The 26,690-nt window shown below is 41.3% G+C and overlaps 7 protein-coding genes across 8 annotated transcripts; 5 read left to right on the top strand and 2 right to left on the bottom strand.

The window, feature by feature from the left end:
• Window positions 1–1,599: 1,599 nt before the first annotated feature.
• Window positions 1,600–2,274, top strand: BDBG_16868 (uncharacterized protein; the record flags this gene model as incomplete). Its single annotated transcript, XM_031724730.1, has 2 exons — window positions 1,600–1,686; window positions 2,080–2,274. The coding sequence occupies 2 exons, from the start codon at window positions 1,600–1,602 to the stop codon at window positions 2,272–2,274; spliced, it is 282 nt and encodes a 93-aa protein (XP_031577864.1).
• A 6,559-nt stretch (window positions 2,275–8,833) lies between these two features.
• On the top strand, window positions 8,834–11,384 carry BDBG_03656 (acyl-CoA dehydrogenase). The gene is made up of 4 exons (XM_002625551.2): window positions 8,834–9,524; window positions 9,700–9,945; window positions 10,064–10,276; window positions 10,372–11,384. Exons 1-4 carry the CDS (start codon window positions 9,450–9,452, stop codon window positions 11,170–11,172), a joined length of 1,335 nt encoding a protein of 444 aa, XP_002625597.1. The 5' UTR covers window positions 8,834–9,449; the 3' UTR covers window positions 11,173–11,384.
• A 96-nt stretch (window positions 11,385–11,480) lies between these two features.
• BDBG_03655 (uncharacterized protein) lies at window positions 11,481–16,938 on the top strand. The gene is made up of 6 exons (XM_002625550.2): window positions 11,481–12,088; window positions 12,299–12,385; window positions 12,462–12,597; window positions 12,677–12,854; window positions 12,933–14,068; window positions 14,197–16,938. The coding sequence occupies exons 1-6, from the start codon at window positions 12,048–12,050 to the stop codon at window positions 15,190–15,192; spliced, it is 2,574 nt and encodes an 857-aa protein (XP_002625596.2). The 5' UTR covers window positions 11,481–12,047; the 3' UTR covers window positions 15,193–16,938.
• On the bottom strand, window positions 16,576–19,187 carry BDBG_03654 (adenosine kinase). The gene is made up of 7 exons (XM_031721342.1): window positions 18,964–19,187; window positions 18,890–18,905; window positions 18,661–18,814; window positions 18,237–18,578; window positions 17,813–18,150; window positions 17,610–17,723; window positions 16,576–17,507 (listed from the first exon to the last, which is right to left on the bottom strand). Exons 1-7 carry the CDS (start codon window positions 19,013–19,015, stop codon window positions 17,471–17,473), a joined length of 1,053 nt encoding a protein of 350 aa, XP_031577863.1. The 5' UTR covers window positions 19,016–19,187; the 3' UTR covers window positions 16,576–17,470.
• BDBG_03653 (uncharacterized protein) lies at window positions 19,088–20,841 on the top strand. The gene is made up of 3 exons (XM_002625548.2): window positions 19,088–19,605; window positions 19,770–20,679; window positions 20,783–20,841. Exons 1-2 carry the CDS (start codon window positions 19,285–19,287, stop codon window positions 19,923–19,925), a joined length of 477 nt encoding a protein of 158 aa, XP_002625594.1. The 5' UTR covers window positions 19,088–19,284; the 3' UTR covers window positions 19,926–20,679; window positions 20,783–20,841.
• On the bottom strand, window positions 19,881–25,598 carry BDBG_03652. Of its 2 annotated transcripts, XM_031721341.1 has the most exons (6): window positions 23,325–25,598; window positions 23,019–23,188; window positions 22,747–22,876; window positions 22,304–22,672; window positions 20,296–22,195; window positions 19,881–20,169 (listed from the first exon to the last, which is right to left on the bottom strand). In XM_031721341.1, the coding sequence occupies exons 1-5, from the start codon at window positions 23,523–23,525 to the stop codon at window positions 21,329–21,331; spliced, it is 1,737 nt and encodes a 578-aa protein (XP_031577862.1). In that variant the 5' UTR covers window positions 23,526–25,598; the 3' UTR covers window positions 19,881–20,169; window positions 20,296–21,328. The 2 variants fall into 2 exon arrangements, with proteins under 2 accessions (XP_031577862.1, XP_002625593.1); XM_002625547.2 differs by having other exon boundaries at window positions 19,881–22,195.
• BDBG_03651 (60S ribosomal protein L2) lies at window positions 24,815–26,470 on the top strand (the record flags this gene model as incomplete). Its single annotated transcript, XM_002625546.2, has 5 exons — window positions 24,815–25,123; window positions 25,226–25,283; window positions 25,533–26,024; window positions 26,165–26,250; window positions 26,333–26,470. 5 exons carry the CDS (start codon window positions 24,815–24,817, stop codon window positions 26,468–26,470), a joined length of 1,083 nt encoding a protein of 360 aa, XP_002625592.1.
• Window positions 26,471–26,690: the final 220 nt, after the last annotated feature.

Raw genomic sequence — 26,690 nt, 5'->3', positions numbered from 1 at the left:
AAAGGTTTCAGATTCACTTTTCAAATAAAAATCTAGTTCTGAATAAAGAATATGTTTGAATTCTTAGTCATATTTTCATTCTGATCTCATTATTGAGAATGACATTAAATGAGATCATGAAATCACTTCTCACTTACATAATATCATAACATAGTGCTCATTTGTTGAAAATTCAACAGAGAGTGTTATTAAATATCATTACTTTTCTAAACACAGATTATAATTTATATAATTTTAATTATGAAAAAAACATAAAATACAAAAAAAAACAAAAAATAAAAAACAAAACAAATACAAGAAAAAATCACATTAAAAAAAAAAAAAAAGAAAAGAAAAAGAAAAAAATAAAAAATAAAAATAAAAAAAATCAAGATCACAGAGTCACAGTATTCTTAAAATACTCACTTCTCAGAGTCTTTACAATGTTTATCATCAACTGTGTATTTCTCACAGTGAGAGTAACATGGCTATGATAAGTCATTGCCTTAACATCATCTAATAAATAATCAGTATATATCTGTATAAATGTGAATAATTAGAAAACATACACTTAAAAAGTGTGATCAGGGTGAACTCTGCTGCCACTTGAATAATATTAAGAGCAGAACACTGAAATTGATAATTTCTCTCATTAATTTCACAGACAAGGCACATGAAGATGATCTTGAGAAATATAAGATTTCTCAACTTCTGATAAAAATGAATCTCATGAAGAGACTCTATTTTCATAATATCAGAGACTGAGTGTTATCAAAAAGTGTTACTTTCATGCAATGCACATGCACTTACTGCAGTGATTCACTCTCTGTGCATGTGACTGAGAGTTGCAGCTTTTTCACACTGCACAGCTCTTTCTGAGATGCTGTCATCAGTTTGCAACTCACACAGTCTCTCAGTTCAGCACATGCTGTGCATATACAGCCCTGCATGCTGAGACTGTATTAATCATTATGATCTGATGTGATACTCACTTTTCACAAGTCATGTTTCATTTGAGAAGAGGGAAGAAAGACATGACTGTTGTTTTATTAAGAGAGAGATGAATAATTAGTATTGTTGAATTAATTTAATTCATCTGCATTTAAAATTTGATTAGTTTATACTCTTCAATTTGAGGATTTCTATGAGTGTTTTAATAGTTTTCATACCAGCTTGAACTTAGTGATGAGTTGAAGAAGAAGAGAAAAGAGAGAAGAAAGAAATAAGAATAACTTATCTTTATAATATGAAAACAGAGAATCACTGCAATCATTCTTTCTAGTAATAAAGATCTGTTTTCTGCATGTATTTCTGATATAGATTATATGATAAATGCATACAAAGAATATCAATAGTGTATGTATTAAATGAAGATAATGTTGCTATGCAACACTGTAGTCATTTCTGTATATCTCTGAAAGCTGTTAATAGTTTCTTTGTCTCTTTATATTTGATAAGTTAATAATATATTTCAATACACTCTCTCTTTCATTATTATCATCATTATCATCATCATCATTACTATCATTATCATTACTATCATCATCATCATCATCATTATCATTATTATTATATCATTGCCTGTCTTCATCTCTCTCTCAATACTTATTAAAATCAATCATGTCATTTCTCTTCAAATATTCTGCGGTTCTGCAGACTATCAAGGCGTGTGAGCACTGTCACAGATTGAAGAGAGAGGAGAAGAAGGTATTCAAGTACAGAGAGACAGATCACAAGATATGTTATAATGTCTTAAAGAGGCTCTGTAAGAGAGTAGAATGATAATGATTTTAAGTAATACTTCTAATAGATTTAGACTGAACTAAGTATAGAAATAATATGAATAACACTGTCTGTGAGAGATTGAAAAAGAAGACAGTGAAGAGTCTCATGCAGCAGCAGTGAGATCAGAAGAAGTTCTGAGAATGATTTGAGACTAAGATGAAGAGAGAGAGAGAGAAGAAGAGTGTTACTGTAAATAAGCAGTGACAGAAGAAGATTGAGAAGATATTAAAATGAGAGACAAAGAAGTCAAAACTGATAAGTTTTTTATTAAGAGATAATGATTTTTAATAATACTTCTGTTCTCTAATTGATTAGCAGGAGCTGATAGAGAAGAAGGGAATTGAGGCCTTGTTCAGGTCTCAAATGCACTTCATGATTCAGAATATTGAGAAGACAGCTCTGCTCTCTGAGCATGTTAATCTGCTTACTGCTGAGGTGGAATCTGAGGCAGCAGACCAGGAAATGTGGGATTTTGAGATGCAGGTTGACCTGGCTAAGAGAGAGCAGTGAGAACTCTTCTCTGAGAAGGCAGTGAAGAGAGATTTTGAGATGATTATCATCTCAGATGAGAAGAAGAAGAAGAAGAAGAAGAAGAAGAAGAAGAAGAATAAGAAGTGAATTATGAAGAATGATAAGAAGAATGAGAAAGAGAAGAAATAGATTTTTTTCTTTTTATATTAGTTAATTATAAGTTTAAGTTTTTAATTATTAATAATTAAAATTGATTTTAAGTTTTTAAAAATTATTGTACAAGTTGTAATCAAGTCAGGAATGATATATATATATATATATATTTAACTATCATGATTCACAAATCACTATAATGTATAAGTATCAACATTTTTTCAATATTGATATTCACAATATTAATATATTTTTAATAATATTATCTGATAATGTAATTTGGTAATACTCTCTTTCACAATATTAATATATTTCAAGAAATATGACAGAGATTAATCAAGATTATTTATTTACTTTTATACATCAATGATATTCAATCTGAGTTAGTACTAAAATTATAACTAAGTTAAGAAACAAGATTATTTTCTCTTATATTAATTCTTCTTATATATATCAGTGATCAGTTATTGAAAATAAATTATTATCTTTCTTAAATTATTATTATATCTTCTGAATTCACTTCTTTCACTTCTTTTACTTCTATTGAAGATTCACAAACTCTTCAAGAAATCACTGTGAATTACAAAGTCTATATTATTTATAATTCAACACAGAATGCTCTCTTTCAATTATGATAAATAATCACTTCATTCTTCACATCTGATTTCAGGCCATGAAATTTATGAAAAACTTAACATAAATATTGAGATGAACTATGAAATAATTATCAACAGGTTATATTGCAGATTACAGAAGAGTCATCTCTTTGCTACAATCACTGTAACTTCATTCAGAAATATTCATTATAAACTGATCATAGCTCTGAAAGAATTTCCTGACATCTGAAGTCATCAGAATGCAGACAACAAAAGAAAAATAATCAGAAAATTACTACTGAGCTGGTAAGTTACTCTACTAGATAATAATTTTTGATAATACTAACTTTCTAATTTGAAGAAAATTATGTGAAAATGACTCTGTATCAGTACTCTGATTTCACAACTCTCATCTGATAACTTCTGTGAATAATTACTTCATATGTGTATATCTCTAAATCTTCCTCTTTAATCAATTGAAAACCCCGAATTCTGAATACTTTTTCAAATGCTTAATTTAAATTTTTATATTTCACATAAATTCTGTCTTCAGTTCAATCTCAAGACACACTACAAAGTCAATATACAACATCTAGAATCAGAGTTGAAGAATTATTGAAGAGTGTCTCTCACAGTGAATGCATAAACTAGTATAAACAATCTTGCATTTATAAGAGTTACATGTTATTATATTGATGAGAACTGAACTTATCAAGAGATATTAATTGAATTTGAATCATTGATCAGTAGTCATACTAGAGATTATATAACAGAGATATTAATGACTGTGATTAAAAATGACTATTAAGATATTAGTCTCAGTCTTCTTACAATTACAACTGATAATACTGTGAATAACTATACTATGATGAAGAGCTTGAAGCAAAAATTGACTTTGCATTTCTGAAATAGTAAACAAGGTCATATTCTCTGCATTGCTCATGTGATTTAACTTGTAATACAAACACTGATAAAGAATCTTAACATTGAGATGAAGAATAATGAGATGGCTGATTCTTGGGATGAGAATGAGATGAAAGTGATTACTCAAGTAACTTTTGTATTCACTTTACAAAAGATAATGTTTTTTGATAACACTTTTTGATATTACTTTTTGATAATGCTTTTTAATAATACTACTGTTAATTTTGAATAGATTGACTAATAATTTAAATATCATAGATTTAAAACATTGTTAATGTGATTTATATCTCTTCTAAACAATAATAATGATTTCATGATATTCAACAAATAAACAAATCAGTTATATCACTGAATATGATACAGAATGTTAGAACACAGTGAAGTTCAACATATGAGATAACTGTTCAGACTCTTTGATTGCATCAGATAATTGATCATTGAGTACAACACTCTGATTGAGAAAAGATTCAGATATTGAAACTTTCAGATATGAAGTGAACTCAGTTGAAATATGTGATTGATTTACTGTTTTAGTTTTATAAGATAATAAAGACAGTCTCAATCACTTATACATCAATGCTGCAGTCAGTCTGATGAGTGTATAACAGTTTATTTACTCATCTTGAGAAGTAGTTGAATCACTTAAAAAGAAATTCAGTCTGAGATGATGCTATAGTGCAGGCTATTGTTACTGTAAGAAATAAACTGGCATATTACTACAGTAAAATGAAACAATCTTTTACAGAGTACTATACTGTAGCAGCTCTACTAGATTTCTTCTGTTGAGTTAATATCTACACTTCTCAAGATTGAACAGAGAAGAAATGAGACTTATATGTTAAATTAGTCTGAGACTACTACAATGCCAACTATCAGAGATTTGAATGAGCAGATGTTTGAGATGTGAAGACAGTGAAATACAATTCTCTAATAAGTAATGATCTTTGATAACACTTCATATCACATAGAACTATAATACTAACTTTGAAACAGAACTTGCATACATTGATTATAACTGAAAATCAGACAAAACTACATGTTTGTAAAACTGAATTTGACTGCTATCTTCAAGATAATCTGACAAATTTACACACTAAATCAATTCTAGAGTTATGAAAAATTATTAAGAGTATATATTCAACTGTTACACTGATGATATGTGATATTCTGACAATTTCATTGACAGGGGTGAGAATGAAGTGAAAGTTCAACTCAAGTTGAGATATTTATCACTATCACTGAGAACAATTATAAGAAGAAACAATCAAGAAACTCATGATTGTAAAACATGAAATTATCAGACAGTTTAATATCTCTGATCACAGTATATCAGAGAAGTGTAGTTTTCATGAGAAAGTGAAGAATAAACTTGCACAAGAATGTATTTAGTTGTTTCATGAGTGTTACTAATAATCATTATCAAATTCTGATTATATAAGCAATCACTGAATGAACTGAATGAGACTGATTTTAATCTTCAGTCTCAGTCTCATTCTGATTTTGAAAGAATGATCATCTTTCACAGTTTATCCTGGAAAATTACTCTCATTTCACTGTTCTTGAATTAAATCTGGTCATTTTTCATGCCATTTCTCTCAGAAATGGTTCATTTTCAGATTTTTTTGAGGCTTGGTCCTGGTGGGACTCATGCCAAGAAATGTATAAGATCAGACCAAATGAAATCAAATGTGAAATTCATGATCCCGCCGGCCAGTCTAGCTATAACAGCTATCTGAAAATCAGAAATCTGAAAAGCTCTTAGATAAGCTATTAATTGAATTAAATATCAATTCAACTGTACTATAAAGATCATTTGTATTGATAATAATACTGCAGTTAAGAAAGCAAATGACTTTATAAATTAAGTAAATAATAAAGATCTAGAGATAAAGTATTCTTCAGAGTATATTCATGAGTAAAATAATACAGCAGAGTGAGTAGAAGTAATATTAATAATAAAAATAAGAACTTATAAATAGAATTTCTTCTATTATAATCACTTTTTTCTGAGATTATACTTACTATCATCTGTTTAGTGAATCAAATCTCTACTAGAATTCTAGATTGAAAGTCATCTTTATAAGTATTGAAAGAATTTCTACAAATCAAACCTTACTTTTATACTTATCTTCAAATCTATGAATATTGCATCTATATAAAGATACTGAATAAAGTTCTTAATAGAAACTGCTCTCAGAAGCTAGATTTCTGAGTATATATTAAATATCTAGTTGAATATAATTCTACAAACATCTATTGAATTTGAATTTCATACTTAGAATAAGTGATAAGAGTAAGAGATGTGATATTTAATAAGAATAGAAAATTCAACTCTGAAGATCTCTACATTGAAAGACAACTAAGAGATTGAGTATCTAAGAAGATGAAGCTTTTATATATGAAAGTTTGAGAATCACTGATGACTTCTATCAATTAATTGAAAGAGATTATAGATGCAGATATTAATATTTTCTATTTTAAAGAAAATACTCAAAGCTCTGAAAAAATAGAGAAGAAAAATAATAAGTATAAATATTATAATATTTTAATTCTTTCTACACTAGATTCAATGTCAGAGTCAACAGATTTTAATGTTAATATTAATACTTATTCAGCTGTAATAGATAATTGAATATGAAATATTGTATCTAGAGCTTATAATATCAGTACTAACTTTAATGAAGTAAATATTATTGATAACTGCAGAATCTGAAAATACAGAGCTGCTCATCTTATAATAGTTTCAAATGTTAAAAACAATCTATTTTAAATAATTAATAAGATATTCTCTCAATCACACTCAGACTGCTATAAGTCTTAAAATTTATTTTTAAATACTGTTTTCACAGTTATCAATAATACAGCTATATTAACAGTATTTATATTAACTTCAAGAATTTATAGATCTTAACTGTCAGATTCACTGAATCACTAAACAGATATTAAAAAACACTTATATTATAAAGAATTTAAGAATACTGTTAAATAAGAATGAGATAGTATATCTCTGCAGAATATATATAAAATTACTAGCAGATTACAGAGAGATATCTTAGTTATCTCTTTATAATAAGTATTTATCTATAAATTCAATGATGAAGATTTTCTTTTAAAATATAAAACTTATATCTATATATATAGAGATCTTTAATCAATTACAGATCTCACTATAAAAGCTTATATACTAACTATCAGAGATTTCTGAATCTTATTAACTTTAACAGCAGTATTTAATCTAGATATAGAATAGCTAGATAAAATCAATGTTTTTATTAATAGTAATATTAATAAGCTAGTATATATAAAACTATTTAATGAATAATGAAAGTTGAAGAGAATATAAAATTTAAAGTATGTAAATTATATACTAAAACTTCTATAAGTACTATATAAATTACATAGATTACTTCTTCTCTGATTAAATAAATTATCTTCAATATTAAGAATACTAGACTTTATCTTTATACTAGAGAATTAATATCTCTTCTCTAATAATTAATTAATTATCTTCTTTTATATGAATAATATTATTATTCTATTACAATGAGAAGATTTGAAAGAAAGAGATTAATTAATTAAAAATCTTAAAAATATCTATAAAATCTGATAAATAAGAGATTTGAAATGATTTCTTAATATATAAATAATATATAATTATCTCAATTTGAAGCTCTGACTATATCAGAATATTTATATTAATAAGATAGTTAATATATATTATCTTATATATATCTGTAAGATATATATCTTACTAACTAATACTCTATTAAAGTCTTTTAATGAGTCAGTTATATCTATAAAAATTTATTATTATTAATAATATATTAGCTTCTGTATCTACTCAGTAATAATAACTTATTTCAATATTATATATACAGTGAGTAAACTAGCTATATTTATAATAAATTCATTGAAATATTACTTATCAGAGATAAATAGAATAATATCTTATTTATATAATATGAAGAATCTTACTATTTAATATAATAATAATATTAACAGATCTTTATAACTTAATCTTAAATCTGATATTATTAAAGCTATTAGTGATATCTCTTTCACAGATAATCTAAATTACTACTCTATACAAGAATATATCTTCAAACTATTTAATAAAGCTGTTGATTAAAAATTAAATAGATAGATAATTATAACTATATCTATTACAGAAGCTGAGCTTATTACTATTTTATAAGCTGATAAAAAGTCTATTTAATAAAATAGATTCTTCTAATATATTTAATTTGAATCTGATTATAAAATCTGTATTTAATATGATAACTGTTAAACTGTTAATATTCTTATAAAAAAAGACTTCTCTATAATCACAAAGCTCTGTTATATTGATATATATGAAAGCTGACTCTGAGAATGTGTTTAATTCAGTGATATTACAGTTGATTGAGTGTCTATGACTCAGATACTAGTGAATGGCCTCACTAAGACTCTGTCATGTCAAAAACATACAGAATTTGTCAAGATGCTAGGCCTAGTTAATATATCAGATATCATCAAGATATAAGTAGAATAAATAATCTATCTTGATATAATCTCTACAGATTTATCTACACTCTTTTTACTACAGATTCATTTACACTCTTATTATTACAGCTTAATTTACACTTTCATTTACATGTTACATTTGCTGAAGAGAATGTGTCAGGAAAAAGAGATTATACACTACTGAATGCCATCAACATTATATTACTACAATATTTCTCATTATTATCAGCTTACTACAATACTCATCTAATACTTGCTTATACTAACTCTCTTGGCTTGCACATATATTTTACTATAAATAGCTCTATCTTTTGTATGAAATAGATATATTAGAGAGTGTACAGATAATATAACAAGCAGATCTTGATACACATAAGATTCATATGTCTTCAACATATTCATCCGTGACACCCATTCCGACACAGCGGCATATAACAAGGGCCCGCGCGAGTGCCGAGCAGGCCTAGCTTTTGCCGTTTCAAACTCAAAAAATGTTGCTTAGGCGGACACGAGCTGCAACCGGGTATAAACAGGCGGCTAAGCCAACATAGTAGAATTTTAACAATAATAAAAGTAATAACTAACTACATTCCCCATTAGCTATGCCTCTTCCAAAACAGTAGCAAACAAACCGAGGGCTAGCTGGCAGTTGACTCAATTCTACCACAAACACACCCTACCCTCCCATCGTTGTTCTGCGGCAACCAGACCCAGGCCCTAGGCTATTGGCGATGCGGGCTCCAACAGCCTCGGCTCAGCGCCGTCCTTGGGCCGGATAACTCTCCACCACCGACCGCCCAGAATCATCGCGCCGATATGCGATCTCGATCTCGTTCCCGGCTCAGCTATCGGCCCATCCTGCGTTCGGTTTAAATACACCGGCTTGCCCCATATCCGGCGCTGTCTTGGTCTGTCTTGGTCTTCACTCCCATCCCTTTCTCCCTTAACCAACATATCTCCTTATAGCTAGCTACACGAAAGCTTTGCTTGCGACCCCTGCAGTCCATACCCATCACAGTTCGTATTCAGCGCAAACCAATGTCGGCTTCCTCCAGAATCCCTCCCATGGCGCTGCCATTCGTCAGCGAGCGGGCAAAGAAGACTCTGGATCTAGTATGTTTTATCATCTATGAAATAAATCCCGCGCTTTCGCGGCGTTGCTTCCCTTCGGCGTCCGTCGGTACATGATGGATAGGTAGCAATATTCTCATGGCTCGGACTTCTCTTTTTTGTTTTCTTTTAACTGCCCCAGCTCCCGACTGACTGAGACACTCGTTTTTCTTTTCAGGTCCAAGAATTTGTCGAGAAAGACTGCGTCCCCGCAGATGCCGTTTTCCAAGCTGAGCTGGGTGAGGGCGCCCAGCGATGGACCACCACCCCCGTCATCCTCGAGGAGCTCAAAGTCAAGGCCCAAAAGCTTGGGCTATGGAATATGTTCTTGCCTAAGAATCACTTCAGGGAGGGTGCCGGCTTCAGTAACTTGGAGTACGGATTGATGGCGGAATATTTGGGTAGAAGCCGGATTGCCAGTGAGGTATGTAATTGCGAGATTTGCTACTCCCCGACACCCCTCAGTGGTCATCCGAGTTTTTTAGCCGGCCCGCTTCTTTTTGTTTGATTTCTTGTATCTGATTCTGATTGAATATACATAGGCTACCAACAATGCTGCGCCAGACACTGGTAATATGGAGGTCCTTGCCAAATACGGAAACGAGGCACAGAAGAGACAGTGGCTTGTGCCTCTGTTGGAGGGCAAGATCCGCTCTGCCTTCCTCATGACTGAGCCAGATGTTGCGTCCAGCGATGCTACCAACATCAAGCTCGATATCCGACGAGAGGGTAATGAATACGTCATCAACGGCCAGGTACGCTCAGCGCCACTAACTAATCAACCTCCTAACTTATTTATTCAACAATTACATGGAAAAAAAGCTAACTTATTATCCGGCCGGCTCTATAGAAATGGTGGTCGTCTGGAATTGGTGACCCAAGATGCAAACTCTTAATCGTCATGGGCAAGACCGACCCCAACAACCCGGATCCCTATAGACAACAATCCGTTGTCCTCGTCTCCATGGATACCCCAGGTATCACCGTCCACCGCATGTTGACCGTCTACGGCTACGACGACGCCCCACACGGCCACGGCCACGTCTCCTTCAACAATGTCCGAGTACCCGTCTCCAACATGGTCCTCGGCGAGGGCCGCGGCTTCGAGATCATCCAGGGCCGCCTCGGACCGGGCCGCATCCACCACACCATGCGTGCCATCGGAGCCGCGGAGAAGGCTCTTGAGTACCTCATCGCCCGCGCCAACGACGAGTCCCGCAAGCCCTTCGGCGCCGTCCTCTCCTCGCACGGTGTCATTCTCGAATGGATCGCCAAATCCCGCATTGAGATCGATGCTGCTCGTCTCATCGTGCTGAACGCCGCGATCAAGATCGATCAAGGCGATGCCAAGAGCGCGCTGAGAGAGATTGCGGAGGCTAAGGTACTCGTGCCCCAGACGGTACTGACTGTCATTGACCGTGCGGTGCAGGCTTATGGCGGCATGGGTGTCTGCCAGGATACGCCCCTGGCGGCCATGTGGGCGGGTATCCGCACCTTGAGGCTGGCTGACGGCCCTGATGAGGTGCACTTGCAGCAGATGGGCAGGAGGGAGAACAAGCAGCGGAAGGATGAGGTGACAAAGAAGATCAATTGGCAGAATGCGGAGTCGCAGCGGTTATTGAATTCTAAGGGGTTCAAGAGCCAATTGTAAATCAGAGGGGGGGATTTCCTTTTGTGATATTAAATGTTAAACTGTTTGTTGTTCTTTTGGGTTAACTAGTTAGAGAGTATTAAAAGATCTGAGGATTGAATCTACACTTTTATTTATCAATTTATCAATTTATATACATATGAGTTTTCGAGACTTATCAGTGTATATTTGTGATCAGTATTAGTTGACTGAGGTCATGTCATAATGCATCCGCCGACATCCTCCCAAGGCGGTGGCACGCGGCACTAAACAACCCGCGCCAGTCATCCCCGGTACCAAAGTTGCCCCTTCTCGTCATTTATTAAGACGCTGCGGCTCGCCTATCAACAACCTCCCTCATTTATCGCATATATTTCCACCTCATTGTCGGCGGCATTCTCTCATTTCGCGCGAGAGAGTAGCTCTATCTCTTTTCTCCCACATAACCATACTCCTTTTTTCCCCCTCTCTCTTCTTCCCTTCGTCCCCTTCCACCCGTCCAGCTCCCGCTCCCCAATGGATTCGAGTCCTGCGGCGTCCTGGCAACCCACCGACGAGTCGCGAGAGGCCACCATCATCTGACCCCGAACATAGCGCAGCGCAAGAGGAAAAGAAGAGACAGGCGGGAATTACGGTAACGGGGGAGAAAGAACGAGAAAACGGGGAAGCTGCTGAGCGCATCCTAGATTTCCTTGATGGGGATAGTGTCAAATATATATAAATATATATTCTGACTTAACTTGTCTCCTGCCTTTTTTTTTTTTTTTTTCTTCTTTTTTTTTTCCCCCGCTGGTGGCGTGGTATCGCAGTTTGTGTGCTTGCTTGTCTTACTACATTCTAGCAACTTTTCCTCTTCTGGTAATTTCTAGCTGGAAGGAGTTGGGAGAGCTGGGGCAATGGCAGCGGGAGGACGGGATGGTAATAATGCTGATGCGATGTGAGTTGATTTCTTGCAGAACAGAATGACGATATATAACTCCCCCCTTCCCTCGCAAAGATAGACGGAGGAGGTAGCTTGAGGAAATTGTTTTTTTCGCAAGTCGCGCTTCTTTTGCCTTGTATTTTGTTCTTTCGGAGGACATGAAAAAAATAAGATACAGATTACATGGTCGGGTGCTTACTTTCTCTTCTTTCTTCGACACTTTAGCCCCGAACTTGACGGTGAAAAGGATCTCTTGAGGGTTCTCTCTGATAAAGAACCGACGTTTGCTGAAGTCAACGATTATCTTGCCAAGTATATCCGCTCTTCGCTTGCCTATAATGGGAACCGCGAGATCGTATACTGATATAGATGATTCCGCCGCCCACAGGTTCCGTATCGCATGCCAAAATGCCATATTTCACTGCTTCGAGACCGGGACGGAGACCGCATCTCTGCGTGTGGAGGGCCGGTTATGGGAGATACATGTGAAGATCAACAACCGGTTTCGCAAGCTTTTACTTCGTGTATGTTTTTATCTCTCCCGCAAATGTCTTGTATTGTCAGACTTTCCGTCCAGCTGATATCCGCCATTTTTTGGACCAGTTCCGTGACGATAACGCGCAGAAAAAGAGACCCGTCGAAAGGCGAAAGTTGCAGAGCCACTACTTGAACTTTATCAAATCGAGCCAGCGTTTCTACCGTGGCTACATCCAACATCTCGTGTCGCGATTCGACCGTATACCGGAACTGGAGAAATTGGCCAAGGAACTTAAGTTTGAGAGTAAGATATATACTATACCATTGGAGAGACGCTGAAGACATTGCCAAATTGGCCCTCTCGCTAATTTCGTACAAACAGACATCTCTGTAGAGGAAAAACCTGAAATTCCGGACGATCTACGCAAGAGCGTCCTGCTTACATGCCATGCAACCCTTATCCGCCTTGGCGATCTTTCCCGCTATCGCGAAATGGAATTGGTTCCGCCAACGAAGAATCGAAACTGGAACCAGGCTATCAGGTATTATAAATTGGCCGATATGCTGAACCCAGACTCGGGAATGTCCCACAACCAGCTAGCGGTGATTGGGCTTGCGGATGGAAACCATCTGCAAGCAACTTATCATCTATACCGCGCTTTATCCGCCCAAGAGCCGTACCCGGGCTCGCACGGGAATCTGCAAATTGAGTTTAGGAAAGTGTTAGCAGTCCGGGCTAAGGGGGAGCCTATCGCAAGCGCAACTGATGAGAAAGCCTCTCTTATCTCTATGTTTGTTTACCTCCATGCCCAGTGCTACAAAGGGTTGGACTTTCCTGAGCACGATGAACTTGAAAATGAGATCCTTAGTCAAATGGCTATTGACCTCAAGGAGCTCTCCTTGCACCCGCATCTATTGCAGAAATTTTGTTTGATAAACATCGCTGCGGAAGAGTACGCAAATGCTAGGCGGACGAATGAGGGAAAAAGCGCAGGCGATGTAGAGCCCGCACGCGATGCACCGCTGTTTTTCCAGAGACTCAATGTGAAAACTTTCTTCACTCTGTTGCAAATCTTGCTTTCCGAGCTGGAATGCTCGGTTGCAGCAAACGAGTCTGAAAGAATAACGCCAGTTGCACAGTGCGTTTTGCCCGCCCTGCGACACTATAGCTCCTGGCTGCTCTCGAACAGTGGCTCTTTGGTCTATGAAGATAAGGATACTCTGTTATATGTGCAGATCAAAGAATTCTGGAAAATGTATGCGGGTACTTTAAGCCTGCTTACATCGAGTTTCGACGTGCCAAGTCTTTCTGATGTCGGGTATCTTCTTCAGGAAGACGAAGATACGCTAGGGTTTAGTCCCTTGGTTAATGATATAACCTGGCGAAGATACGTTGATGAGCGTGGCCATAAGAAACCCAGATCCGATCATATCACAGAGAAACTGCCCGCTCATATTGAAATGCTGTTTCGTGTTCGTGAATTTGTGATTGATGGTCTTGATTTGGTTGTTCAAGAGGTACTAAGTTTCCCTTTCTTTTTTCTTTTTTTCTTTTTTTCTTTTTTTTCCCGCCTTTCCTTATTTCTCCCTTCTTCCGTAACCTTTCTGCCTATCGCCAGAAATGTGGACTAAACTATTTCCTACAGAAAATTCCTATCATTCTCGCAGAGAATAAGGAGACAAAACTATTTGTCTGCAAGGAAGAAGGGCTCCCTCAATTCTCAAGCCCAAGCGGACATCAACACCGACACACCCTTTCCTCCACTAGCATAGAGCGCGAAGACATCCGTCCTCCTGAATCCAGTCAGGGGCCAATGGAATACGCCAACTCCCAATCGGCATCAGCATCTATCTCCCTCGCTATGAACCAGATGGTCGACAACCTCGTTGAATCAGAAACAACCGAAAACTGTCCCCCAATTGAAAAAACCCTCTCGTCCACTACAGCATGGCGCGACGCAAGCCTAAATAACGCCAATACCAATAATGGGGTTTCTCAACAAGACGGGGATGACGACCGCGCCGGTAACGGTAATTTTACCGGAACTGGAACGGGAACCTTCAATTCATACAGTCCCATCATCGAACCTGCAGCCCCGCAATCATATTCTCCCCGGCCCGCTCTACCAAGTATCCTTAACACTCCATTTGCGCCGCAACCAGGCGAAGCCCTATCGCCCGCTACCCGTCCTTCTACGGCCATCAGGCAAGGCGATCAGTATAACCCGATCCTCCGCGCGAATCATCATAACGGAGCGTTCTCCCCAGCCCAAGATTTCCCACAACAACAGCAGTACATCATGGGTTTCCAAAACAGCCTGCAACTCCCGTCCACGCCCAATGACTATTCATATGCAACAAGCAGCCTATCGCCAACACAGACACAAACCCCAGGTATCCCCTATAATCAAGGCGGGGCTGGTGGGTATGCCACCCGCCAACCACCACCGGGCCTTCCGTTCAATGGTTTTTTGAACACCGCTGCTCACCAGTACAACGAGCGGGGATTCAACCAGCCATCCGGTGTGTCTTATCAGTACTCATCGTACGATCCCATTTCGAGTGTGAATTCCAAAGCGTCGCATTTGGGCGCCGGCGTTATTGGCCAGACACCGCCTAGTGGGCAGGGGAGTGGCGGATGACCAGTTTTTTTCTCTTTGGGCAATGCCTTCTTTCGTGGCATATTCACTGGGATATATACACTTGTTTTGTAGGGAAGTGCAGGAGAAAGGGGGGCGGGGTTTGTTTTTAACCCCTTGACTTGGGAAACAATGTTGATGGGGGCCTACTTGTTCTTCCTAGATGGAGAAGGATCCAATAAGGCGTACTATGCTATGTCATGGATGTTTATTCGAGTTAGTAAAGGTAATCGGCGAAAACGGATAACTTCAAAGAGCGAATATTAGCATACCCCTCTGTTGCGAGCCCCTCGACATTGGCTATACCACTTTCTACCACCAGTGCGATGAGCTGCCTTCTCGCCCGGACAGGGTCGTTGCAAACCCCGACCGACTTCCCACACGATCTTCCTTCCCAAAAAGCCACCCGGCCAGCCTCAGTTCACGTCTCTCTCTAACTACGAGCCCCATGGCTTCCTTTAGCCACCAACAAGGGCACCACCATCCCTACTGCCATCACTAGCAGGCCCAGCGCTACCCGTCTCATTTCCTCTCAGCAATTTTACCCTCCTGAAAGTTTGCAATTGCGGAACGGAAAACCAGAATTCAAAACGGGGACCTCATTTCCTTCAACACTTGTCCGGACCAGGCTGCTTCAGAAAACTGCAACCTAGGCGCGATTGATACATATAACCACAACTAGCCAGCAACCTAGTCTACTCTAACCCCTAGGCAAGAATACCCCGCTCTCCTGGGTCCAATGTACGGTGCAGTCAAAATGCAAACGCTTGGTCACCACACGCACGGGCATCAGAGTAACACACAGCGCCACTCTCACACGCTCGTAAAGATGTGTGGTACATACGCCTGGCTTGAACATAAATTGCAGTTATGGGATTGTGGGCTACGATGGCCGTGGATGGAGTTTTTTGTCATTTCCTTAGATGGATAGCTAGCGGTTGCTGGCTGTCCGGATTCACGTTTCTTTTCTTTTCTTTTCTTTTCTTTTTATTTAATAAAGAAGAAACCTTTTATACTGTATCTATTGACTTGAATATATGTACGCCATGCGATGCTACGCTTGTGCTACGATTTATGCTATGCATGCATGCTATTGTTCTGCTCTGTGATTAATCTCCTTTTTTTTCTCTCTCTTTGAAATCATTGATAAGAACATATACATGTGTCTACGTGTGTATTCATTCACATGCGTTGGTCGTTTTTCATTACCAGTATTATTCCTTTCATTTATTTATTTTTTCAACCCCCCAACCTCCTCTAATCGTATTTTTTTTTCACCAGAACAATTTTTGTACAGAGATGTATCTTACCAGACTGAGTGGTAGCTTAATTAGATTGATTGGCTGGCTTTTGTTATTACTTACGCTATTCAGAATTGCACAAATTATTTTTTTTCCCTTTATTTTATTTATAGTTAAATAATTACCCTTCGCTCTCTTCATCCCATCAGCTCTACAGCCCAACCCCACCCCCGGGTAGAGATATACGTATTTCCTCCGCGTTAGATCGAGGTGTATCTAATACGATCTATTTAGAGCAAAGCTGTGCACCTATGGGAGTTTGCATTGAATAACGTATCCAGCAGGAAAGGAAGTAGGAAAAAATCAACACTTTATTATTTGCGGGAAAAAAGTACCATAACGCGTTGTTGAAAACGAGACAATTCTATCATTAAATCTTCTTACTTCCCTTTTTCTTTTCTTTTCTGAAAAGAAATTCTCTATCTGGCAGTTGAAATTTTGTTTTTCTTCTAACCATCTCATTTCCATGTTGGTGCTTTTTTTTTTTTTTTTCCCAGCCATAAAATCAAAAAGAGTGGGCGCAAAACAAAATAATTGAATGTTTTCATCGGAACCAAAAAGCAAAACACCGAAATGTAGACTCGTTGGGTGCAATGCGGAAATACGATAACAGGGACTGCCCAACGGAAAGTACCAGCGGGGTTGAATGTGCTGATATATGCTTATAATATTCTTTTTAAAAATTCCCATTTGAAAAAGGGTAAAGATAAGAAGAGAGGAGGGAGGAAGGGCGGAAATGGGGGGGACAGAATTTCTAGACGCAGGATGAAGGGTCTAGATCTAACTATTTATGAGTTAGAGGGGAGGGTCGCTATGCTCCATGCGGGTATCTGGGGTTGAGCCTGTGGATGTCTAATGGGCTGGGAATGAATAAGGAATGTGGTGGAGAGGGAAAAGGGGTTGCTGCGGAGGTCAAGAGGGTGTGGGGGGGTAGGAAGGCAACTCTATTTTCCCCTTTAGTTTACTGAGTCCGAAATTTTCTACGAGGGTTTGTAGGTTTGTTTGGGGAAGGGGTAGCTAGTAGGTGGGATGGATAGGTTAGTATCTCATTTGAAAGGGGGTTGTGAACGGGAGTAACCTCGTCCCGCGCGACTCGGGGTTGGGTGCCGCGGAACTTACGATGGGCCCAATTCCCTAATACTGAGTCCGGCGAGCCAATGGCCCATATCAACACTTTCTTCGATGCTCTTGCCCTCTACGACGCCAGCGCAGAAGCCACCGGCGAAGGCATCACTGTTTGTTCCAAGGTTAAGGGAAAAAATTAGTGTACTGCTCTCGTTTTGAACAAGGGATACTGGTGGCGTGGAGAGTTGGAATCTTACCCAGCACCGTTGGTGTCATTGATCTCATCCTTTGAGATGGCATGAACGGAGGTCAGCTTAACTTCAACATTTCCGTCAGCACTAGCAACAGCGGAGATGGTTGGGTCAGTCCCTTGCGTGATGATGACGATTCGGGGCCTGTTAGTGTTCTTCTTGGGCAGGGTAGCCATCTTCTTGGCGATTTCTTCGACGTCAGTGATTCCCCATCCATGAGATTCGGAGTAGGAGAGAGCTTCCGCCTCGTTGCCTAGGACGTAATCTGTGTACGGGAAGACGGAGTCGAGTTGGTCCTTGAAGAATTGAGGGATGAAGGGGGCTGAGAGGGAGAGCATGAAAGTCTATTATGGAAAACAAGAGGGGTTTTTGAATTAGCTAAACTGATATCGAGGTTGAAGATACAGGACGTTAAGTAAGGAGTACACACCTTGTTCTTCGTAGCAGCCTCCTCAGCCAATGCCAGGATTGCCGGCACACAGACGGTCAAATGGTAACCGCCAACATAGTACACCTTAGCCTTCTCCACCAGGGACCAGATATGTGGCTGCTTCAGGTGGTCCAACTTGTACTCGTTGGAAGCGGCAAGGTGGGTGCAAAGACTCCGCTCATGACCAGTGATGATGACACCGCAGCGGCCGGTGGGTTGAGTCACGTCAACACGATACTCGGTACGCAGGCCAGCCTTGTTGCAGGCTTCTTGGAGAATATCTGCGTATTTATCCTTGCCGACACAGCCGATATAAAGCACGGAGTTTGGTGGGAGAATGTACTGAATTGGAGAGCGAGTTAAGTTCCATAAGACTTCCCAATGCATTGAGGATCAATTGGCCGTTATTTCTGCACAAACATACCTGAGCGCCACGGGCAGTGTTCTGTGCAGCCCCTCCTGCAATCAACTTGGCACCACGGTTTTGGATGAGGTCCTCGAAGAGACCCATATGCTTCTCCTCTGCAAGAATGGCATCGTTGGGTTTCAGGCCATATTTCTCGAGCAAGGCGGCATCTCTGAACTATGGTTTTAACAAAGCGCAGACAAACAAACTGTAAAGGAAATATGTCAATTCCTATGGTTGCACATACCCGACTCCCTGAATATCTAGAAGGAGGGGCATGTTAGCAAGGAAACTCAGTAGGCGTTCGTGAAGGCAGCTTACCCAGCAGGGGATTCTCTAGGCAGAGAAGAGGATATCCTTCCGTAGCAGCCATTTTGTCTAATGAAAAGTATATCGATTGATATCCTTTGTGCGTGTGAAAGAAAAAATTGAGTTATCTGGTCGCCGTGGTTTGGTTGTGGTGGGGTTGCAGAGCGTAGTAAATATTGCAGGAAAAAGCAAATATTTAACGTCCAGTCTTGGATGGTCTTCATTCGGACCTCCAAACATCCCGAACACCTTCAACGCCTCCGCAATCAACACCGCAACACCACAAATATACACCACCAATCCATGCCCAAGAGCCCCCAGATCAACTGAAAAATGACAGACCCAGCCATCCAACTCGCCGAGACCATCCAAACCGCCTCCATAAACCCCCATCCCTCAGCAGCCCATGACATCAATCCGTCCACAACGACCTCGCAAAAGGAGCCGGTCACCATCAGAACCTACCATCATCGCTCTCCCTCATATGCCACCTCCATATCAACAGACATTGTCGACCCTAGCCGGTCAATACGGCCTCTACAGCGTGCCCCCTTGCCGCCTCTACCGGACCTGCGCTTCGAGCAGAGTTACCTAGCCAGCTTGAAGGGGGCGGAGACGTGGCAGAGGGTTGCGTGGATTACATTACGGGATCAGGTACGGATAATATAACTCTTGTTAATTTCTTCTTCTTTTTGTCCTTTTCGTCTATTTTCCACTGGGTCCAATATCTATTTTCCCCATGATCAGTCACTATTTGTTGTTTGCCTAGAATGACGACTTAACCAGCCTACTAATGTTGTCCCTGCCACGGAAAATAGGTCTTCCTCCCCCTACTACAAGGGACACTATGGACACTCGCCCTCACTGGCTGGCGATATTGGAATCGTGGAGCCCAATTCACCGGCCAGACGCTGGGGACCAGGATCCGCAGGTGGTGGTGGGAAGTCAACAACTGGAAGATACCGCAGTCATGAATGAGATAAAAAGTTATGAAAAATACATGTATATAAGAATTCCAACATTCCGATATTTGGGAGAGTATTTTTTATCATACCCAAGTAGCTGTGCAACCACGGGATTTTTTTCACACGCTGCCCCTGTACTCAGCGCGTCCGCCGGTCCAGTTGCGTTTAAGTTCGACCTTCGGGAGACTCTCTACCTTAAAAAAGGCGGCGCGGTGCGAGGCTTTGGGGGCCTGTGGCTATTGGTTTTCGCTACCTGCATATGAGAGCGTTAGGTGTTTAGAGTGCTCATGGGATATTTGAAAGGTTTCCTAACTGTTGGGAGGCATCGATCATTGAAGGTTGGCTTGCTGGCGCTACTTGTATGTATGTATATATATACATTTGGAAACTTGTTCGAAACAGAAAATGCCACGTAAATTTTCTTTGACATCAGTCCCAGGACAAAGTTCATCGGTTGCTCTCTGATATGGTGTCAAAAAAACTCTAGATGTGGTGGGTTTTTAGCGTAGGCACGTGTAAACAGAGAATTATGAGCTTGAGAGAGCTAGTACTGGCTCAAAAATCTATGATTAACATCCACCAAACCTCGCAAGAAAGAGATTGAAAAAATAACAATAAAACCCTCTGCTTAAATAAAACGAACCCTTGCGAAGTTTGCGAAAGGGTACGTTAATAGCTGAATGGAAAACTGGAACACCTTAACATACCAAAAGAGAGAGAAATAGAGGAAGAGAGAGAGATAGAAAAGAAAGAAACAGAAAAGGTGAAATAACCTGACAAAGCTAAATAAATCACAAATCCCCCTACCAGACGGTTAAGTCAAAGCAAAGAGTGAGAGGGATTGATTAAAGAAACAAATAAAACAGCACCAAGGTCCCCACGCCTATTCAATCAAAACATATACCCCATCGAATTTCCATTGTCGCTACACACGCGAAAAGAAGGAGAAACAAAACGGACAAACGAAGTAAACAGATTATTAAAATGTGAATCTTTGGTCGACGATGTTGCCGATTGGTTTTGCATAACAACCTATCCCGGATAAAAACCACACGAGGAAGATAACAAGTTATCGAACTTTTTCAGCTCTCTATATGAATTGAAAATAAAAAAAAAGAAAAGAGTAAGAGTACGGATTGATCAGAATCCTTAGTAGATCGTGGCGGGACAGGAAATGCCGTGGATTACTGTAGCCCGGGAAGAACTCCGTTCTGATCGGATGGTGGATGAAGTGTTTTTGGTTGCGGGATATTGGAATCCATAGGAAAGTTGAGGTTGTTTCACTGCGGGCATTATATTGGATACTTGATGAGTATCTTTCGAGCTAGTCACGGATGGCGGCGGCGGAGTGGTAGTGGCTGTAGTGGGAGGAGCTGTAGGCTCAGGAGAGATGATATGTTCTTTGTCCGAATTTACAGCAGTTGGTGGTGGTAGTGGTACCGCTGCTGGTACAGTGGATCATTTGGTGCAGATACAACCACTGCGAACGGATGCTGGCGATTTGGTTCGCTTGCTTCTGGCTTTACTGGTATAGGTTGTGGGCTTGCACCTGGAGCTTGGCCTGCAGTTGGGTTAGGAGGCGTGTTAGGAGCTGCGGTAGGACTGCTGCTTCCTAGCCCCCGCTTCGCTTTCCCATATCTCAGCTGGACCACCAAACTCCGCTGGCTAGTACCGTAGCCGTTCCCATCATTATCGCTAGGATCAGGGCTATATGACTCGGCGTCACTCATCTCCTCATCCTCATCTCCATACTCATTGTCCTCGCCGCCATCCCATTCATTCCCACTCGACGACGCAGCTTCCGATTCCTCGTCCATTTCATCAACTGCATTATACCCTTCAATATGTCTCCCCGCGCCATTCGACTGCCGACCCATCCTACTCCGATGCGGCCTTCTTCCGTTGGAAACAGGCTGTTCACTCTCGCCATCCCCTTCCTCGCCACCGCTAGGCCCAACAGACCGCGGCAGCAGCGGTGTTGATTCTTGCCGTTGACCACTTAGCAGGGACTGGCCGTACGCTCCGACAATCCGTGGTTTGACCTGCCGGCCGCTGGCGGTAAAGGTTGGGCCGGCGGGCATTTCACCTGGGGTTGAGAAGCGGGACTGGCGAGCTGATCTCCGGGTAGGGAGGGCGTCGGATGAGAAGTCATCATCGTCATCGGAATATGTGTATTTGAGCTTCTTGCCGCGAGTTCGGCCTTCGTAGAGAGAGAAGCCAGGTTCCGGACGAGCGAATGCGGCTTTCCGCGCCAGGCGATAGTCGCGACGCTTTCGTTTCTGGATAAATTTGATTATTACGAAGGCAGTTAGTTTGATCTTCATATACACCGTCGTGGGAATTGTTTATATTGCAGAAGAAACAAACAGATTGATATCGGTACGTACCTCCTCAGAGCCCTCGAATCTCGGAATGCTGGTAAAGATCTTCTCACTCAGCCGTTTAGAGTGCTGCGACTTCTCCTCAGCAAGAGAATCCGCAACGCTTCTCAGTTCAGGAATAGTCCCTGCAACGCTCCACCATGTCCTGTTCTTCAGCGCAGGGTTGCTTTCCCGGTACAGTCTGAAATGTGTATCATCCCTGCCCTCAATAAGCCAATACCGGCGTTTATAGGCATCATTCCCCCATGGTTGGACGGATAATGGCTGATTGAGATCGTCATCGTGTCTCGTTTGTTTATAGGATGCTTTCAGTTTGGCTTGGACGGCGTCGGAGGATGAGAGGGCCCAAAGTATCAATGCCTTGAGGAAGGCCAGCTTCACCAACAAAATATATAGTTTTAGTTTCAAGGCGCATTGCCCATAGGTGGGGTTGGGACATGGAGTCTTACTCGTTCAGTAGGGGTCATTGTCGCAAAGCTTCCCCCGCCATGAAGGGGGTTTTTACCGCCCCACGATCGTGGCCACTGTGATGAGTGCGTCTGCACAACCTCCTCGAGGGCGCGTTGGTAATGGTCCCTCCTATATTGCACAAGCCATTAGCCCATTAGCCCTAGACACGTTTATCCCCTGACAAAAAATAAAGGAAAAAAAAGGAAGTAATCCTTTGTCCTGCTCATAGAAAAGGGCACGTGTATGGCGTATTGGATGGGTGAAGACGAACTCAACATCTCTCTTCCTGTTAAGGCACAGGCCAATTAAAGCGCACAATAATCTCATAATATGATCTCCAGGGACAGTATCCGTGACTCCTCTCTCAATATCCTGTGGTCCGTAGTGTGGAAGTGATTTTGGAAAGACATCCGAGAATCTGGAGCGGAACATCACGATAAACTAAAAAAAAAAAAAAAAAATATGAAAACTATTAACAAACGCGTACTATTTTTCACAATTTTGATCGCCCGACAAAACACGCGTTAAATCTACGGATCAGGGCGCGATATGATCGCGTAAACTTCATATTACTTACTGCAATGTCTGGATTGTCTGCGAGAACATATTCATGAGGCGGCGAGGGGGCACGTTTTGGCGGCGGAGGAGAGGCTGGTTTGGCGGGCGTCTGGGGTTTGAAATACTTTCCCAGGCCCATACTGCGGTTGACGGAGGCGGCGATGGTTTCATCATCTGTGGACGGAGGAGAAGACAGCGAAGACGAGTCCGAGTCCGACATGATCCTTGGGTGCTGTGTAGAGGAGGATGGCAGGGCGGGGAGTGCGTGTGGTTGGTGGTGCTTGCGTGGTTGGGCGGAGGAGGTTAGGTAACTTGTAACTTATGGCCTTGCTTACTTGGGAGCAACTTAAACCTGGTGGCAGCGCGGCTATGACGCGGATCTCTCGTCTAAAGGCTTCATTGGGCCACGGAGGGGAGGAAGACTACATCAGCCCGCTGTGGCATGGAATTACTAGGGGCTATCGTCGTTGAACTAAAGCCCTTTTTTATCTTATTCATATTGTTTGTCAAAATTCAATTTCTATAGAACGAATAGATCTCAAGCTGGCCACCGTCATAGTTCACCCTGGATCACAAAGCTGCCTCACAAACACGGACCCACCAATAGAAGCCATTCCAATAGTCCCAAATAGCCATGCCTCTCCATCAGAAGGTTCTAAGGAGTATTTCACTCTCCAAATATGAGATTTTAGGGATGACACCGCCCTCTGCTGGTCAGTTGTCGGAAGCCTGGCAAAAACCACCTATGTTGAACAACAATGTAGCCCAACCAGCCAGTTTTCATGAAGGGTGGCGCTTAGCGTCTTTGAGTTCTCGTGTTCCAGTGTTCCACTGTTCCAGCGTTCGCATTCAAGCGCTCGCTAAAATGAGCATCGCTACAACGAGCAGAGTCCACAGAGATTGATATGCCCGACAACCCATGGGGACAACGTATCTATACTGGTATGTCGCGACCAGTTCTGGTGTGGGCTGTTTCCAAGCATGGCACAGCTTGTTCCCCGACGCCCAGCAGCAGACAGAAAGTGGTGGGGAACCCAAATAACACATCAACAGCGCACAAGTTGTAAAACAATCATCATTTCAAAACAGATGCGACAAAGCCACTCGCTCGTAGAGCGTGAACTGAAAGATCAGTCCCCTTGTCTGAAACAACAACCATTTGTGAGTTTAACTCAGCACTTGAGCAAACGCACCTAAAAAGTTGAGTAAGGTGGGAGGAAATCAAGTCCGCATCACGAATAAAAGTAACAATTAAAAAGAGCAAAAAAAAAAAATCAAAAAAATCAAAAAATCAAGGTGCATTCATTGTTCTTAGTGACCAAAGCCCCCATGTTTTGCCCCATCGAACAGGACGTGGAGGAGCATTCGACCAAGAACCACATTATTGCAGAGTCACGTAATACTGACAAGGAATCCGCCAGAATAACTGTTTGACGCCCAGACTTTGATAGATCTTATCGTGGGAGAGAGCAACCTTGCAACGGGCATCCATCCCCATCACCCAATTTCATGCATGGCGAGATTGGAAGAGATCCTGCTATCACCCCGAATGCCAATATCAATACCCAGCTCAGCGCCTGGTGGATTGATACTTCATCCGCAGCAGGTTGTCACCGTGGAAGAAGCCAGCTGCAGGTTTCTGTTGCGGATGTTCCAAGGTTGGTGGGGCTCGGCGCTAGAGTCAACTCGGTTAGCTTAGCGACGCGCACCCTAAGCCCACACAGAAAGCAAGACAGACGAAACCCAGCCAATTTCGACGAGAATCGATCTCACAACTGCCAACCCCATTCCGCAGCAGCCAACTTTGCGAAGCATCAGGTACGAGCCCGATCACCGTCCCCCATCGAGCAATTCAAATTATTGCAGGACCAAGCGGCAGCCTTTTGCTAACATTCTTTTCGTGCTTCTTGCCGACAACAGTTAGACGCCATGGGTCGTGTGATTCGCAATCAGAGGAAGGGCCGTGGATCGATTTTCAGTACGTTGCGGACAAGATAGATTTCATTTTTATCCTTGCGATCTCTCTACCCCCCAAATGTCCAGTTCTCCAAGATCCTCCTAGACGAAATAGAGCAAAAGAAGGAAAAAAGGAAGTGAGAGCCATAAAAAAATGTTTATGGAACGCGAAGAAACACAGTGGGAGATATGGACGAGAACGGGGGGAGGAGATGTGCAATCATAATTTTTGTGGTGATCGTAAAATCGTTGCTAATCGAAAAAACCACAGCGGCCAACACCCGTCTCAACAAGGCTCCTGCCCAGTTCCGTACCCTCGACTATGCTGAGAGACACGGATACACCCGCGGAGTGGTGAAGAAGATCATCCACGACGCAGGCAGAGGCGCTCCCCTGGCCCAAGTCTCCTTCCGCCACCCATACAAGTACAAGGACGTCGTCGAGACCTTCATCGCCAATGAGGGCATGTACACCGGCCAATTCATCTACGCCGGTAAAAACGCTGCCTTGACCGTCGGAAACATTCTGCCCCTTGGCTCCGTGCCCGAAGGTACCGTCGTGACCAACGTCGAGGAGAAAGTGGGCGACCGCGGTGCGTTGGGCCGCACGTCTGGAAACTACGTTACCGTCATCGGCCATAACCCCGAGGAAGGGAAGACTCGCATCAAGCTTCCCAGCGGTGCCAAGAAGGTTGTGAAGAGCCGCTCGCGAGGAATGGTTGGCATTGTTGCTGGAGGTGGTCGTACAGACAAGCCCCTGCTCAGTACGTTTTTTGTACCCCCTCCGCCAAACCGCGCAATTGAGACCGGTTTAAGGGATCATTCTTCCGTGACCTGGGAAAAATAACCTAGGAAAAATGATAAGTTTGGTTATGTATACTAACCACTCCGACCAACTCTACAGAGGCGTCCCGCGCCAAGCACAAGTTCTCCGTCAAGCGCAACTCGTGGCCCAAGACTCGTGGTGTTGCTATGAACCCAGTCGACCATGTAAGCAATATATTCCTCTTGTTACCTTTAGCGTATGACACCCGCCCAGCAGCATACTAATTTTTTACCTCCCCTCAACTAGCCTCACGGTGGTGGTAACCATCAACACATCGGTAAAGCCTCGACAATCTCGCGGTACGCGTCCGCAGGTCAAAAATCCGGTCTCATCGCTGCCCGGAGAACCGGTCTACTCCGCGGTACCCAGAAGACCAAGGATTAAGAAAAACAACACAAAAATCAAAAAGAAAAAAAATACACGAAATTCTTGCTTCTGGCTTCTGCGTTGTTGGGGGTTGTTTTTCTTCCTCTACCCTCCGTCTTCCTCCCTTCACCTCATCCTTCTCCTCCTCCTGATCCTCCTGTGTTTAAACCTCGGCGATCATCTGCATCTCTCTTTTTTATTACCTCCTCTATTTGTCTCTCTATGTTTCCTGCTTTGT

The sequence above is a fragment of the Blastomyces gilchristii genome (assembly GCF_000003855.2).
Source record: "Blastomyces gilchristii SLH14081 genomic scaffold supercont1.6, whole genome shotgun sequence".
Taxonomy (NCBI): domain Eukaryota; kingdom Fungi; phylum Ascomycota; class Eurotiomycetes; order Onygenales; family Ajellomycetaceae; genus Blastomyces; species Blastomyces gilchristii.
Note: the sequence above shows the minus strand (reverse complement) of the source record. Positions and strands in the feature narration are given on the sequence as shown.

Coding starts and splice junctions, on each gene's coding strand:
- BDBG_03656 (XM_002625551.2), top strand. CDS start 9,450: ATGTCGGCTTCCTCCAGAATCCCTCCCATGGCGCTGCCATTCGTCAGC. Junction 9,525..9,699: donor CAAAGAAGACTCTGGATCTA/GTATGTTTTATC, acceptor TTTTCTTTTCAG/GTCCAAGAATTTGTCGAGAA. Junction 9,946..10,063: donor GAAGCCGGATTGCCAGTGAG/GTATGTAATTGC, acceptor GAATATACATAG/GCTACCAACAATGCTGCGCC.
- BDBG_03655 (XM_002625550.2), top strand. CDS start 12,048: ATGGCAGCGGGAGGACGGGATGGTAATAATGCTGATGCGAT. Junction 12,089..12,298: donor GGTAATAATGCTGATGCGAT/GTGAGTTGATTT, acceptor TCGACACTTTAG/CCCCGAACTTGACGGTGAAA. Junction 12,598..12,676: donor TTCGCAAGCTTTTACTTCGT/GTATGTTTTTAT, acceptor TTTTTGGACCAG/TTCCGTGACGATAACGCGCA.
- BDBG_03654 (XM_031721342.1), bottom strand. CDS start 19,015: ATGGCTGCTACGGAAGGATATCCTCTTCTCTGCCTAGAGAATCCCCTG. Junction 18,579..18,660: donor ACACTGCCCGTGGCGCTCAG/GTATGTTTGTGC, acceptor TCTCCAATTCAG/TACATTCTCCCACCAAACTC. Junction 17,508..17,609: donor ATTAGGGAATTGGGCCCATC/GTAAGTTCCGCG, acceptor CCCACCTACTAG/CTACCCCTTCCCCAAACAAA.
- BDBG_03653 (XM_002625548.2), top strand. CDS start 19,285: ATGACAGACCCAGCCATCCAACTCGCCGAGACCATCCAAACCGCCTCC. Junction 19,606..19,769: donor GGATTACATTACGGGATCAG/GTACGGATAATA, acceptor CACGGAAAATAG/GTCTTCCTCCCCCTACTACA.
- BDBG_03652 (XM_002625547.2), bottom strand. CDS start 23,525: ATGTCGGACTCGGACTCGTCTTCGCTGTCTTCTCCTCCGTCCACAGAT. Junction 22,877..23,018: donor AACAGGAAGAGAGATGTTGA/GTTCGTCTTCAC, acceptor TGTGCAATATAG/GAGGGACCATTACCAACGCG. Junction 22,673..22,746: donor CAATGACCCCTACTGAACGA/GTAAGACTCCAT, acceptor TTGTTGGTGAAG/CTGGCCTTCCTCAAGGCATT.